Source organism: Passer montanus, unplaced genomic scaffold (genome assembly GCF_014805655.1).
Source record: "Passer montanus isolate IOZ18808 unplaced genomic scaffold, ASM1480565v1 scaffold35, whole genome shotgun sequence".
Classification (NCBI taxonomy): Eukaryota; Metazoa; Chordata; class Aves; order Passeriformes; family Passeridae; genus Passer; species Passer montanus.
Window position 1 is genome coordinate 2,866,582 of NW_024368263.1, and position 15,651 is coordinate 2,882,232.

At 43.5% G+C, this 15,651-nt stretch overlaps 1 protein-coding gene across 1 annotated transcript; it reads left to right on the forward strand.

Annotated features, from left to right (window-relative positions):
• The first annotated feature begins 2,530 nt into the window (after window positions 1–2,530).
• Window positions 2,531–9,508, forward strand: SUMO2 (small ubiquitin like modifier 2). Its single transcript, XM_039716245.1, has 4 exons — window positions 2,531–2,724; window positions 4,065–4,196; window positions 7,231–7,302; window positions 8,818–9,508. Exons 1-4 carry the CDS (start codon window positions 2,704–2,706, stop codon window positions 8,878–8,880), a joined length of 288 nt encoding a protein of 95 aa, XP_039572179.1. The 5' UTR covers window positions 2,531–2,703; the 3' UTR covers window positions 8,881–9,508.
• Window positions 9,509–15,651: the final 6,143 nt, after the last annotated feature.

The following is a 15,651-nucleotide window of genomic DNA, read 5'->3' on the forward strand; positions in this document are numbered from 1 at the left end:
ATATGTTCTCATAAATTCTAGAGTATTTTCCTGTCTTTTTTAGCACACTTGTTCTATTTGTGATGCTGCCTTAACGTGTGTGTCACTTGGTGCCATTCCTGCCTTCAGTTCTTTCATGCCATGCTCAGACCTTGGCCAGTTTCATCCCACCTCCCCAAAAAATCCTCCTCCTGGGCCTGCAGCACAGGGACCTTCAAGGAGGGAGGGGGAAGAAGTGACAAGAACAAAACACAGCAGGACCATCAAGGCCCATGATGCCCTTCCACACTTCTCTGTGATGTTGCATCATCTCTAAAAATAGAACTTAAGGTCAATTGGGAATCACAACTCATCCTTAGTTCTGTGAAGTACCCCATGGGTCTGGAGTTTTGCTTTAAAAAGCCATGGATGAGATAGAAGGGTCAGGATTAAGATGCTTTTTTTCCCTTGTTCTCACTAGTAGTTCTACTTCTCAGTGCTGATGATCAACTTGAGAAGGTCCAAACCAAGTTGCCCATTGCTTCTCAGAGCTCACATGAAAGGAGAAGGGAGATCACAGGAGCCTGAGGTATCACAATGAAGGGGGATTTGGGTAGAAGTACCTGGTCTGCCCAGCCTGGATGCTTCTCACCTCCCAGTACCTTAAACAAATAGAAAAATAACAGCATGAGTAATTAAACCCAGAGAAAACAGGCAGGATCAACTGATTGATATTTTGATGATAAATCAAGTAAATTGACACAGGTAGGAGTGCAAAGCAGAGCTCAAAGGATGATCTGTTTGAATTGCAGTCAATTTGAAACAGCATCTGTTGCCTTCTTGGGTCAAACTGAACATGTCTGTGTCTGGGATTTTTTCAGAACTGACTCACTAAGACCCTTCAGGAGGAGTAAAATACTAAAACTAAAAGGTTCTATGAAATTTCAGGCTAAATTTTGGACTACAAGGGATTGTAGAAGACCATTGTTCATGTTTTGTGGAAGCTCAGGTGGCTACCTGGGACATCCTCCTGCCTCATGGCTGTGCCATTTTCTCAACTGGGGACTAGGATAAAGGTTTGGCTTCAACTTCCTCTCCCCAGTGGGTGTTACTCTTCTGCAATTTCCAGAAAATGGCAGGAAAAATCCAATCTGTGCTCAGGAGGAGAGAGCTGGAATGTTAGGTAACATGACAAAGGCACAGCAGGAGGACCAGAACCGACAGTGAAAAGCAAGTCTGCAGCTCTGCCTGTGAGTGAAGTTTCTCTTCAGTCAATATTTCACTATGTGAGCAGTTTATTCTGAACAAGGAACATCTCTGAAATGGTGCAGAAAGTTTTGTCCTGCCAGGAGCAGGGGGTATGTGACCACATGGCCACCTTGGTGTCATGAGTCAGAGTGCTCCCACACAGAGCAACACCAGTGTGGAGTGATGCCCACCCGGAAAATCCATCCCTGGGGGATCGACAGGGATCATTTTTGTGATGTTTCTTTTCCATCTACATGATGTAGAGAAGCATTTGACAAATGATGGTGGCAAGTGTGATGCTGATGATAAAATGCACAGGAACCGTTTTGTGCTAACCTGTGAAATCTCTGGAGTTCTCGAAAATTTCCTCCTCCCTTCCACTGGAATGAACTTTAAGAAATCCCATCATTGATGGCTCTGATTTATGTAGAGTAATTGTTGGGGTGCTACAGGTGCTCAGTTCCTTCACAGACATGGCATCTCCTCCAGGATAACCCCACCTCATGGGACATCCAAGGTTTTGGGGGTCTGCCATGCCATCTCCCTCAGGATAACCCCTCCTCACGGGGCAGCCCAGGGTTTTGGGGGTCTGCCATGCCATCTCCCTCGGGATAACCCCTCCTCACGGGGCAGCCCAGGGTTTTGGGGGTCTGCCATGCCATCTCCCCTGGGATAACTCCTCCTCACGGGGCAGCCCAGGGTTTTGGGGGTCTGCCATGCCATCACTGCTCTCCATAACACAGCGAGGGGCACAAGCAGGAGGCCAAGATTTGATGAGGCAGAAGGGTTTTGGGGGATTGCCATGCCAGCACTGTTCTCCATAACACAGCGAGGGGCACAAGCAGGAGGCCGAGATTTGATGAGGCAGAGCTGAGGGAGATCACAGAACCACAGCATCAACGAGGTCGGAAAAGGCCTCAGAAATCAGCGAGTTCAACCCCAACACCACCTGGTGAACCCGACCACGGCACTGAGCGCCACGTCCACTCTTCCCCTGAACAGGGACAGGGACTCGCAGCCTCCCTGGCCTGCACGTTTGGTCAGGAAGGCGTATGTGCAAAGAACAGCGCGTGGGGCACTGGAGGGGCACTGAGGGGGCTGTGGAGGTGGCCCAGCGGCTTTGAGGAGATTTAAGACGTGAGGGGGGCAGGGGGTGGCTGAGGGAGGTTCAGCTCGGGAAGGGCGCGGCGCGCGGAGCGGCGCGGGGCGCTGAGGGCGGCCGGGCGGCCATTTTGCGAAGGACAATGCCCGCCGCGCGGGGCGGGGCGGGGGCGCGCGCACGCAGCGCGCGAACGCGCCCGGGGGGGGAGGGGAGAGCGCGGCGGGTGCGCGCACGCACAGCCGCGGGGCCGCGCCTTGCCCCGTGCGTGCGCGCTCCCGGCCCCCCCCGCCTTCCCCTCTCTCTGTGTCCCTCTCTCTCCCTCTCTCCGCCGCGCTCGGCCGGCTCTGCCCCCCCTTTGTGCGCGCTCCGAGCCGCCCCCGCATCGCCGACTCGCCATGGCCGACGAGAAGCCCAAGGTGAGGCCGGCGCGCTCCGCAGCTCCCGCCGCCGCGCTCGGCCCCTCAGGCGGCGGCCCCGGCCCGCAGCCCCCGCGCCGCCTTTGCGCGCCATTTTCCTGCGCGGGTGGGGGGGGCCGAGGCCGCGGCTCCCGGGCGGGCGGGGGATCCCCGGGGAGAGGGGGAGCGAGCCCGGGCCGCCTTCCCGCCCTCCGCGGGGAGAGAGGCAGGTCTGGAGGCGGTTGCTGCTGCCTTCCTCCTCCTCCTCCTCCTCCTCCGCGGCCGCAGCATCCCCGCCGGCCGCCGCGGCCGCCGCTGCCCTCACGGTCCCCGCTCGGCTCCGGCCCCTTTGTGCCGCCTCTGGCCCCGCTCGGGGCCGGGGGGGCCGCGGGGGCTCCGCTCCGCACGGCAGGAATTAACAGAGGCCACCGCCGGGGGGGTTGGCTTTTTTTTTTTTTTTCCCCTTTTTTTTTTTTTTTCCCCCTCCCCCTTCCTTCCCCCTTTTTTTTTTTTTTTTTCCCTTCCTCCCCCACACTATTTTCAAACCGAGTTCGAAGTGGCGGAGGGCGCGCGCGGGCTGACACATGGCGGGAGCCGGCTCCCAAAAAGAGGGAAAACAAAGCTGGAACTGGGGGTGCCGGACAGCGGGACAGCCCCGATCCCCGGCCCTCTGCCCCGAGGCCCGGCCAGAGCACGAGGGACCGAGCTGGAAGTTGATCCTCCGCACTTTTCCTCTCCGGGAGGGTCGGGCTGCTTGATGCGGAGTTTTTTTAAACATTTTCTGAAGGAGAAAACCTGGGCTGTTTCAGGTTTTATCACCGTTTGAAACATAGCCCTTTAAAGTATCTGGAAAGTTGTTTTTTTTAATAAGGACATCAAACGGTAGGAAAAAGTTTGAGGTGCAGTGAGAAAGAGCCTTGCTGCTGGTTGGGAGCACAGTTATAACTCAAATCAGCTACAACAGATCATAGTTATAACATAGGTAACTTAATTCCATTCAGTAGAAACACTGCTGTTGCATATTGTTGTGCTTCTGATAGAAATAACTTCTTTTTCTTTTTTTAAATTTTTTTTTCTGTGTTGAATGCCTGGCTTGGTAATTCTTCATTGCTAAATTTCCAGTCTGCAGAATGACAGTTAATATAATTTTTTTTTAATGTGGCTTTTCTTCCTTTAAATTTTCAACTGAAAATTGCTGACCTTTATTCCCTAATTCAAGGTTTCAAGTCAGTAAACAGCTTTAATATCTTTATTTCCTCCTTTTCAATAACCTGTTGCACTTTGGTAAAATGTTAACTTCTCGTTTCATACCTTTTTTAAAAAGTGTTGGTTATTTTTTTTTTCTTTTATTTCCTCCACAGGAAGGAGTGAAGACTGAAAACAATGACCACATTAATCTGAAGGTGGCAGGGCAAGATGGGTCTGTGGTGCAGTTTAAGATTAAGAGGCACACACCACTTAGTAAACTAATGAAAGCCTATTGTGAACGACAGGTATGATCTCAGGAGAACTGTCTGGGGGAGAGCTGCTCTCCACAGGGATAGAGGAAAACAGTTCGAGTCTTAAAACTTAAGTAAATACACAAAATGATAGAGGTGGAACAGAAACTAACTGTGCTGTGAAGTGTATTGTCCTTGGGGTCTGTTACTGGGTGGATTTGAGAGGGTTGTGGCAGGAAATGGGTGAAATAAAGATCTGCTGTCATCTATGAAATCTGCATTTATAGGTGGAGGCCTCTGGGAGGTAACTGCTGCCCTAGTGCTTAGAAATATTGGTGTGGAAAGGGTGGGTTTGGGATAACTTTGGGAAGAGAGAGTTAAATGATAATCAGGGATTTTTATAGCTCTGAGTGACTTCTTGGACTGGTCATTGGCTCCTGATTTATTAGCTTAATTGTACTGAGATGAGAAGATGCCTTGAGAAGGAGCTTGTACATTTAATGATGAGCTTTGTGTTTTCTCTTGTGTCCTGGCTGACAAACGAATATTCTGAGAGACACACACACCCCATGTATTTGCTGATGTGGTGGCAGCTGCAGCCACTCTGTGAGGCTGCAAGCAGCTATTGCAAGTTTTAAAAACACCTGTTTGAGTAGAGCCATGGAACTCCTCCTTCTGAAGCTCCTGATTAGGGAAATTTTAGTATCCACAATATTTTTTAGTGACTGTCTGCCTTCAAAAAAAGTTCTATCTCTACAAAACTGTTCAGAATTTGTGAATTTTTAATTTTTTTAAACATAAACACTCAAGAATACTATTGACTACAATAAAGTCAGTGTAAGATCTTGGTGCAGCTATTTCATCACCAGGAAAAACCCTGTGGTTCACGTAGAGAGTGGTAGAACCTCTTTCATTTGCCCTGTGCCACAACAGAATAAGAGGAAAGACAGGAAAAATTAGCTCTTGCTGAACATGTGAATGTGTTCTTGTGTGAGTGTTCTGTGGAGAAATTAGTGAATGTTGGAAGCTGTGAGTTTGTTTTTCCTACCTCAGTCGTACAAACTCTTGTTCTAGTTTTCAAATCACTGTGTTGCTTTTTCCAGGCATAGAGTGCAGTTATATCTTTCAGGGAATTTGAGGATTGGTTATTTGTCTGTAAAGTCCTGGCATAAAAATATTTTAAAGTATTAATTCTTAGTTACTTTGAAGCAAGCAATAGTCCAAATTGTCTTAGATTGCCAAAATGTTTACTCTGCTTAAAGAAAAACAAAACCAAAGCCAGCAAAAAAAAGCCCCCAGGTATCAACTGGAGGAAAAACATCAGTAGATGTTGAGAATGGGAGACATTTTTTTGGATCTTAGTTTTAAGCTAGTAAGTATCCAAAGAATACTTTTGTGGATGTGGATTTGTCTTTAGGCACTTGCTTCGGAAATTTTGCTGAATGTTCTTGAACAAAAACCATTTGTTCTACATGTCTCTAAAAGTTAGATTTTTTTCATGTATTATTTACCTAGCTAGGTACATCCCAACATAAATCTGTAATTTTGGAGAGGTGACAGAGAACTTAGCAGCTATAAAAGATAATAATCATGTGTTGTGTGTAGTAGATCTAAAATGGAAGTAACTAAATTTGAGTGACCTGTTGAGAAGATCAAGACTATTTGTGATTAAGTGGTAAAAAAATCATCCATGGACCACACTTCATGTTTTGTGTATGCTAAGCTCACCAAAGGACAGTTTTTCAGTATGTTTGAAAAAATCATCCATGGACCACACTTCATGCTAAGCTCACCAAAGGACAGTTTTTCAGTATGTTTTTAGCTACCATTTATTTAGCTCATAAAGTTGTCATGAACCTGGACAAAAACAACACTCTGGGAATAGGAAGTACATGTTTCAAGAAGCAGTGTCAGGGAAAAGGGCTCAAACCAAATGTTGCTGTGCAGAAATGTGTTGCTGCCATGAGACTGAGCCACACACTTCCTTAGACCAGATGATGTTCTGAGTGAACACTGCAGTGTCTTGATGCTGGAGAAAGCATTTTTTTGTGAACCATAAAGTTAATAAAAAAAGTTTACTCACATTTATTAAAATATTTTTCCTGACAAATCTACTCCTCAGAAATAATTACTACATTGTTTTCTGTTGTGTGTGACATCCGCTCTTGCCAGGCTGAATGAAGGATTCTCTTCTAACTCAAAGATGCCAAAGCACGACCCTGCAATCCACTGGATTGGCTTCAAAAGCAGATTGGGCTCTTGGATAGTTAGATACTCTGGAGACAATGGATAGAACTGGAAAGGAAGTTTGTATCCCCAGATGTCACTGGCAAAATACCTGTAAAATACCTTGGAAAACTCACTGCTGATTTTGGATCTGATGTTATCAGAAGGATAGGTTGGTTGTTACTCCCAAGTTACATTTTTCAGTCTGTTGGCTCGGGTGAGGATGAGAGATATTCTTCTAGGGATGGAAGAGGTCAGTAAAATGGGTGTTGTGTGGTAGAAATGCTTATCCAAAATACTGGCTAATTTCTGGAAGTAGAAAATTCTTTTATTTTTTCCATCTGTGCATGGAAAAAATTGATACATTGATTTCTTTAGAATAGGAACTGGAGATCAAAAAGTTCCCATTTTTTACTCTTACCTGCTGCAGACTAATTTTGTTGTTGCATTTCTGGAAGAAATATTTGAGAATACCTTTGTTTTTGGGGAAGATGAAAAGGGAGTGTTGAGTGTCATTGTTGGACATTTATTACTTAGAGTGTTGCACCTAGTTTTTAAGTGAATTACTCAAAAGCACAATAAACCTGCCTGCCTTTGGGGTGTAGCAGAAGTGGCTTTATTTTAACTTAGTCAGTGGGGGCACTGTTGCTTCTCGTGAGTTGTTGGACACAATGCAGTGTTTAATACAAAACAGATTGCAGGGATTTGGAGTGAAATGCCTAAAAGTCAAGGCATGAGGGAAGGATGGAATCTCTGGTGGTTTTTAATGATGATGCTGCAATTCAGTGACGAGTTCAAGAGTAAACTACTGAGCACTTTTACACCAGGTTTATTTCCCTTTGTGTTATTTCTCTTTGTCCAGGGGTTGTCAATGAGGCAAATCAGATTCCGGTTCGATGGGCAGCCAATTAATGAAACAGACACACCTGCACAGGTAAACAGCACAAGCAAGGCTAAAGAACTGGTTGAAATTTGCTGCAGGAGTTGATGATTCTGTTTCCTATCAGATACTTATGTAAATGTATATATTACTGATGGAACTGGGTCTTTTTTACCATTATTTTGGTGTAACTACTTTAGGATGATTAGAAATGGAATCCAAGCCTTTTGGTGTTTTGAATAACAAATCTGTATCACTGTAATAATAAAACAGAAATATTAAGTACAGTGTACAGATGGCGAGTCCTGTAAAACTTTATTGATTCATGGCTCTGAGATAAGGATGGTAAGTTAAGAATTGAGTTTTTCTTGAAGCAATGGCTTTATTTTTTATATAAAAGCTTGCCAGGATGTTATCAGAGAGATCCTGTTTGCAAGCTTGCATTTGTAATACAAAAGTAATTTCTGTTGTTTGTGATCTGAAGCTGTTTCAGTAGCACGGAATTAATGAATATGGTGAAGTTTGGGTTGTCTGTAAGTATTTGAATGAAGGCATTCCAGGAACAGAATGGTTCCCTGTGGCCCTGGAGCATTTTTCTGTCCTGCTCCACGGAGCTGTGTTTAATCAGCCTGACCAAGTGATAGTTTTATCTGCTGTTCAGAGCCACTTGTAATGAAATAACGGACTTCAGTTTTCAGTTCTGAATTTTCCAAGCTGTTGCTTCAAAGATTGTGCCTCTTGTGGCCCCAGTCTGTGGAACCTTTTAATTTGCAATACTGATAATTGAGGCAACAGGATGATTTTTCTTTTCTATCCATGTTTTGCTGAAGCTTAGACCAGTCTGCTTATAGCTGTGCTAAATAGCATAACTAGTTTGATTTCCTGACCAGCAACTGAGTCTGTTTAGAAATATGACTTGAATTAGTTACAGCAGCCCTTCAGTTTTGGTACAGATTTTGTCAGTAGGTGCCATTGACATCCCAGGAATATCAACTGTAAAACTTAGGGTAAAAAAAGAGAATTATGTTAATGAAGTATTGCTGTTCTTCACTGGCAGTTGTTACATGGTTACATGCCAAGTGTTTTTAATTTTTTTGTGCTTGCTGATCCTTGATTTTACTGCCTGGTTGGGCAGAGGCTTTAATTCCAGTCTGCTTCTCCATTGCTGTAACCATTTTAGCAACAGCAGCCAACTGGAATTGTGGCAATGTTTTAAGGTAAACTGAGGGAGTAAATAGGAGAACAAAGGTGCAATGGCAGAGCAGGCAACAGAAATCAAATATTACCAATCTGTTTCTTAGGAGTCACACACTGTACCCTGAAGTTAGTACTAGAATTCATTCTAGGTCAACAGTTATCAATTGGCATTTTTTTTTCCTGTGCAGTTTCTTTGCTTTTGAGTTCAGTGAGTTTTGTTAAATGTATAAAAGGGTGGTGGTGAAGGGGAGTGGGACTTCTCTGGTTAAGTTGCATAAAAAGTAAACATAGTCAGGAGCTGTAAGAACAACCCAGGCTGCTGTGGAGATGTGAGTAGAGTTGAAAGCCCTTTTTTCTTTTTTTCTGCTGTAGTTGGAAATGGAGGATGAAGATACAATTGATGTGTTCCAGCAGCAAACAGGAGGAGTTTACTAAAACAAACACACAAAAAAGAACCTGCTACTTTCCTCTCCAGAACTGTGCTCCCACAGGCGACACTTCACAATTAGAAAAATGAGACTTGGTTCAGCCACATCCTGACTACTGCAGTATAGTTTTCTCTCTTCTCTCTGATTTTTTTTCTTATTCCTTTTATTGTACATAAAGTAACTGGTGATGTGCACAGGCATAATGCATATTTTTTTTTAACTAAATGGCCAATGGTATGTTTTGATCAACATTTAATGGAGATGGGGTGGGAAAACAAACTGGTTCTGTGAAAATGCCCCTCTCTCCATTAGTGGCATGCTCCTTCTACTTTTACAGAATCACAGAATAAGCCGAGTTATCTTTATATTCCAGTAAGTTATTTTGCTCTCACTGTTCAAAAACAAAAACCTTGCATACCTTGTTTGATTGGATAATTTCAATGTTTTTCTTTTATCATTGTAAAACCAAGGGCAATTTTATAACTTTTTTGTACGTAGCTGTTACATGTAGAGCAATCTCTGTCTAAGTAGGGGTAAATTACTCTTTAAAAAAAAAAGGAAAAAAAAAAGTCCTAGATAGTTTTCCCTTCAAGTAAAACGTCTTGTTGTTTAAATAAACTTCTTGTTTAAAATAACCAGTTTTCTTTCTTTTTCTGTGGAGTAATAGTACTCAGCACCTGTATTTCTTTCTCTGCAGCACTTTATGCTTCTCAAATCTCAGCTTTCTCTGTGGTAAGTAAGCATAATCCCCCCTATCTAGGCAGGAGACTGTTAACAAAGGAAAGGCTTCCTTGAGGTCTGTCAGTCAGCAGTTGAACTGGAAATAGAAGTCAGTTTTCTCTTCATTTGATTTATTTTTATTTTTTTGTGAATGTTCTGCTAAGCCAAAACTGTTTGATTAGTCAAACTGCAAAATACTGAACTACTTAGTAATGCTTTTGGGTTGAGCTCTTCTTGTCACTCTTTAATAGAAGCATCAAAATTGTTGTTGCAGTAGTTTATTTAAGACTCTGTATTTGAATGCTTATTGATGTAAACATCAAGTTAAAGAGAGCAAATAATTTCATTAACCGTTCAGTTTACCATGGTATCAAATGGGAGCTGCTTGGAAATGTAAAGCAAAAATAAAAAATTGAGTTCTGTTTTTGGGTGTATTTAGCTATGGTGATGGAGATTCCAAGCTCTGCTTTACCCCACTGTGCTGTTCTGCTTGGAAGAGGGAACGAGGCTGGAAGTACTGAGGGAGGTACAGTGATGGTGGTGTTTTTCACAAGTCTTTTTCACGATTCTTGAGTTCTTGGGGAACTTTTGGGGGGAGTTTAGAGGTTGGAGTGAAATCCATGGATGTTCATGGAAGATTATATACCTGTCAAACCCACAGCCCCACAGCATTCTCTGATGTCCTAGGAATGTTCCAGTATTTTATGGTAAGTTCATGGTTTTTTAGGTATAAATTTCTTTGAAGAGGCCACTATTGGTGGTGTTTTTTGTAACAGTTAATTCAAGGAGTGATTATTGCACGTGGGGCCTGTGGCTGCTTGAGCTGAAAGTTTTGTGGCAGAATGATGGGTGTGTGCATTTAGCATTTAGTTGTGATCTATTTGTCTTCTGTCAGAAATAACACATTTGATGCTACATTAGTTTCATCTAATGGAGATACAGGGAAAATTAACATCTGTTTTTGCAGTTGCACTTGAGTCTGTAGCTGAAGAATGTGATCTACTGTGTACCTTTGTTTTAATTCAAGGAAAGGCTATTGCCAAGCACATTACTTCTCATTGTGGGATGTATCTTGTAGACTTCTGTGGTGTTTTGCAGGATTGAAATTCCTTCTTGTGAACAAATGTTTACATATCCAAGTCTAAAAGGCCTAGAAAAATCTACTTTGAAGAAGAGGGTGGTGGGGGAATATATTTCAACATCTGTCCTAGGTTACACGTGGAATACATTGCTCTTTGGCTTTAGAATCTCTGGCTTTTAAGCTGGCTAAACTTTCGATATCGGTGTACAAAATTCTTTCAACTTGATGTCATGCCAAGACTTTTCCCAGGAGAAAGCTGTCTTTATCTTGTTTGGCCAAAAAAGGTGTTTGGACTTGCTTTAGTTTCTGAAGAAAGGGTGAGGTCTCCTTCAATACAATTTTTTTTCAGCTCAACTTAATATTGTGAAGCTCAAAGCTCCCTGTTGTATCTTGCCTTGTACTTTTTATTTCCTGAGGCAACAGACGTCAAGTGACAGATACTGAAGAGCTTTTAAAAACAATGTCTTCATTTCCTGAATTAGTTGAGTGTTACTTCATCTGTCATGAACTTATGTGCAGCATTCACCTACATTTCTCCACTTTTCATCTTTTTGCTGTTAACCTGGGCTTGCTTATGTTCCTGAAATGATTCTTTAACAATGCTGGATGGTGGTGTTAGGTGGTGACTCCAGCCAAAAAAAGTGTTAAATAGTCTTTTCTGATACAGTGTCTTGTTTTTTTAATCTAATCACAAAAACATCTCAACTTCAGTGACTTAGTTCCTCAAGAGCCTCAAATGTTGAATTTCCATTAGTGCAGCAAATGTGTGATTTCTGGTTCTGATATATAACACTGTTGGTGTAACAGTAATGCAGAAATACAGTCCTTTTTTAAAAAAAGAAAGAAAATTAGCACTCTTTCTGCGTGATCTTGCAAATACTCTATGTCAGAACTTGTTTTTGTCTGTACTGCTCTGGTGCTACACATTTACCTGTGGATTCCTGATTGCTGGAATCCTCTGTGGTTTTACTGTGACTGTCTCTTTTAGGGAAGCTGCTGCTGGGGGTGAGGATTTGGAAGTGCTGTGGAGTACAGGGATATGAGCAATTTGAATCAACTTATTTGGGGTACACTTTGCTGCTTGGTTTGGTTTGTTCCTGGTTTACACTTGTAGCCACATGGACTTCTGGAAGTCCACTTGTTGGAGGATAAAGGAAAACTGGGCAAAGAGGTCTTGTCAGGCTAGTTGGGAGGTAAGGTTTATTAAACAGCTGGGATCTTTCAAGAGCCTGGGAGAATTACATTATTACCCACAATTTTCAAATAATGTGTTCTGAAGTGATTGCCATGCAATTTAGTTAATATTTCTCCCATGGTTTTTAAATGAAAAAGAATGGAGTAAGTTATAACTGGATACAGTCCCCTGGTGAGTTCTGGTGGATGGCTGGACCCCTTCAGCCTGTGCTGAGGTTTTAGTCTTTCAAATGAGTTGTGAACATGACCAGCTATTTAAAAATAGGTAACCAAACTTCTGTCAGGTACCTTAGGTAAGGCATTTTTATTCATGTGCAGGGGAGGTAATGTCAGATGGGAATCACAGCTGGCTTGGGTGCCTGACACCAATCAATGGCTTTGTTTATCTGCACAGTGGGGATCACAGCCACCCCAGGGGGCTCCTCTGGGGGTCAGTGGCCCGAGGGTGCTGATTCAAAAGGGGATGAGGAGTGCAAAGCTGCTCTGACATGGAATCTTCCAGGCTGCCAGGCCTGTAAAGAAATACTCCAAATGGTAACATGAGAGAGATTCTTGTGCTGGCATATGGAGGTGTTTTTAACAAAGAAAAATCCCTGAAGTAACACCAAGATAATTGCTGCTTCAAGATAACTGCAATATCAGAACAGAGACAGCATCTCTGCAAGGGTTAAGGTCAAAGCATGTTGGTTTTCCAGCAGGAATTTTCCTTTCTAGTACCTTCACTTCATTACTTCCGAGTCAGTGTAACGTAAGTGCTGTCGTTTGCCTGGTGGGTGCTGGTTCTATTGTGTCTCTTACTGCAACATTAATGAAAAGGCATAATGTGACTGGCTGAAAGAGAGACTTCCTAGGCTTCAGCCAGCTGGAAGTAACTGAATTTCTAAGGAACAGCAATTTGTTTTCAAAGCTAAAGATGAAAAGATGCCTCCTTGGTCATCATGTGAACAATAAATCCAAGTATTTTTCTTAGAATTTTAGGTAGTGGCCTCTTCTCAGTACAAATGTGTCAGCTGCTGTGATGGACTCTTGTGGAGTATTAATCTAAAAGCATTTACATAAGTTGGGTTATTATTAATTATATTAACAGCATAATTAATATGTTTAATTCTCTGGTTTATTGAGGTTTGTTCATTCTGCCTGTAATGAGTTTCCAGACAATGTGTTCTGATAGGGAATAATCAATCCTTCAGTTTGTCTTGCTTTTTTAGGATGTAGTGGCAGAAGAAATTGGTGATCCAGCACTTCTGGGTGATTAGGATGTAGGAGTGTGAGGATAAATGGAAGATGGAATTTTAATCCCTATTCTTAGTTTTGATTGACCTCCCAGATGTTTAATTCCAGGGGTTTCCTGGTTTCTTCCCTAGCAGCATGGGAGGTGATGTCACTGTAACATGGAGGTGTGGGGAGCCCCACCCAGGTGTTTGTGGAGTGGTTGAAGTCCCTGTAAGGGAAGAGTTTTCCCTGGTCCTGGAAGGATTTCAGTTTGCAGGGCAGGTGGTGCTGGGGAAGGACTGGCTGGGTGTCAGCTGAGATCCCAGAAGGGAAGGTCAGCAGGTGAAGGACAGGGGATGTGTGTGAGTCAGTGAGGAGCTGCAGTGGGCAAGAGCTGGGTTTAAATAATCCCTGTGTGAGGATGACTTTGCAGTACTGGGGAAAGGCTAAGCCCAACTAGCAGAGTTTCTCCCTTGGAAAGGAATATTCTTCAGGGAAGCATGGATGCAAAAGATACCATTTGTGGTGAATTTTGTGCTGGTTTTGGTGGTTTAGATCTCCCCCTGTCAGCACCCAGTCAAGCACATCTGATTCCCTGCAAGGGCTCTTGAAGGATCACTTAAATAAGAAAACTGAAACAAAACAAGACTGGGACACTGACTTCCCCTTCCAGCAACCCCTGCCTTTTCCCAGTCAGGAGGAACACTTTGGAGTGCACGACCAGGCTTGGTGGTGTTGGATGTCCAGACAAGAACAGCAGCATGAATTGGCCACTCTGCTTTTTGTATTGTTCAGAGCTACATCTCCACAGCTTTGAGAGGAGTCTGGGCACTGTGGTGCAATTCCCCATCCCAAACACTGACAGGCTGTTGGGAACTTTTCCTGAAGATGCAGAGAGGTACCAGAGCAACTCTCACAACTCTTGCAAACAACAGCATCAGCTCTGTGGGACAAACCATTGGATCTTAGGATCCATGTTCCACTGAACCTCCAGGCATCACTCCAGATGCAGAAATGTGACAGGGGAAAATCCAGCTGTGGCAAGGGTTGTTTATTAGCTGGCACTTCAGCTGTGAATGAAATGGGGCAAGAGAAAACTGAGTCAAACCCTCTTTTTTGTGCCTTGTGCCTGGAATAAAGGAGGGATGCTCTCTGTGGCAGCCATAAGTAGCAGAGACTGGCATGAAGAAACCCTTGGTCACAGGAGGATGACCAAGCTGAGGCTTTCCTCAGACCAATGGTATCCCTCCTTGCCCAACCCTTGCATTTCCTGGAGTCTTGTTCAGACTTCCAGAATGCACAATACATGGTGCATTCCTTGCTGGTGGAATTTCAACAACAGGTGGAATTGTTTGGTGTCTGAGTGTTCCAGACAGCTGCTGAGAATTGTTCTGGTCAAGTGTCATCATCCTGTGATGGACTGTAAGCCCAGTTTCTGCAGCCATCTTCATAAACTATCCATCTTGTAATGGATGGATAATCAGAAAAGCAGCTTTTATGTCAGGTCACCCTGCAGCCAGGCCTGTGAGAGATCAGGGGGGCCCCTTGGAAACACTAAAGTTTTAGAATTCTAGAGCTCTGTGTGAAAACCTGTGTCATAGGGAACGGGTTTTTCTTCATCTTGACTTTAAAAAGTGGCTCTGTGTGTGTCTCAGGGGTATAAATTAAAGAGTAAAATCCTGTGGGTTTGAATAAGAAGCATTTAGATGACAAAATACTTCTGCAGGTTCCTGAGAGAGCAGATGTTTACCTGTGTGCAGGTAGGTATCATTTGACTTCTTAATGCCCACGCCTAAGGCATAATAGAATTAAAACAACTGTGTCATGTTGCTTAAAATTTCCCTTTAATCTATCTATAAAAAAAATATGATGCAACAGAGAATTCCCTGGGGATCTAAATAGTGGTTGGAGCTTTAAAAAAAACCCCAACAAACCAAAACAGGATTTTTTTAATGGATCCTAGATTAGAAAAAATAATACACTAGTCCTGTTTGTGTACATTTAACAGTTATTATCTTTCATGATCTGTACTAATATTAGGGCTGGTGTTTAATTCAGATGCTGGACAACTCATGTTATGTAACAGAATCCTTGTGTTCTCCATACCAAAAAAATACTTTTCTCCAGAAAGTGTTTTGGGGGTATTATGGGCTGTTATTAGTGGAAACTGGGAGGGGTAGCTGGAAAAGATGGATTTTCTTTCCCCTTTCTCCCTCCTTTATGCAAGTGCTCATTGAAATAATATCGCTGATGCATAGGTTTTGGAGTAAAAATTGTGATCTGTGTCTGTGGAAGTTTCAGGGAGCCCCCAGTCACGAAATCAGAGGTGGATGTGACAGATGGGTCAGCGGCCAACATGTGGTCATTTAAAGTGAGTTTGCTGCTGGGGCTGGGGGGAGATGCACCATCCAAAACGTGCAGCCTCGTGCCTTGGACACCCGGGCGAGCACCATTGCTGGGCCCTGTACTGCAGCTGCCCTAGCCCTGCTGCAACTCAGTTTTCATGGAATAATCCGAAACAGTCAACTGAAAATTATTTTATTCTGCCACGATTGCTGAGGTGTGGCCCCG

Bases quoted from the DNA above. Each gene is read 5' to 3' on its own strand.
- SUMO2 (XM_039716245.1), top strand. From the start codon at position 2,704: ATGGCCGACGAGAAGCCCAAG. The intron at 2,725-4,064 runs GTGAGGCCGGCG...TTTCCTCCACAG, and splicing joins TGGCCGACGAGAAGCCCAAG to GAAGGAGTGAAGACTGAAAA. The intron at 4,197-7,230 runs GTATGATCTCAG...CTCTTTGTCCAG, and splicing joins AAGCCTATTGTGAACGACAG to GGGTTGTCAATGAGGCAAAT.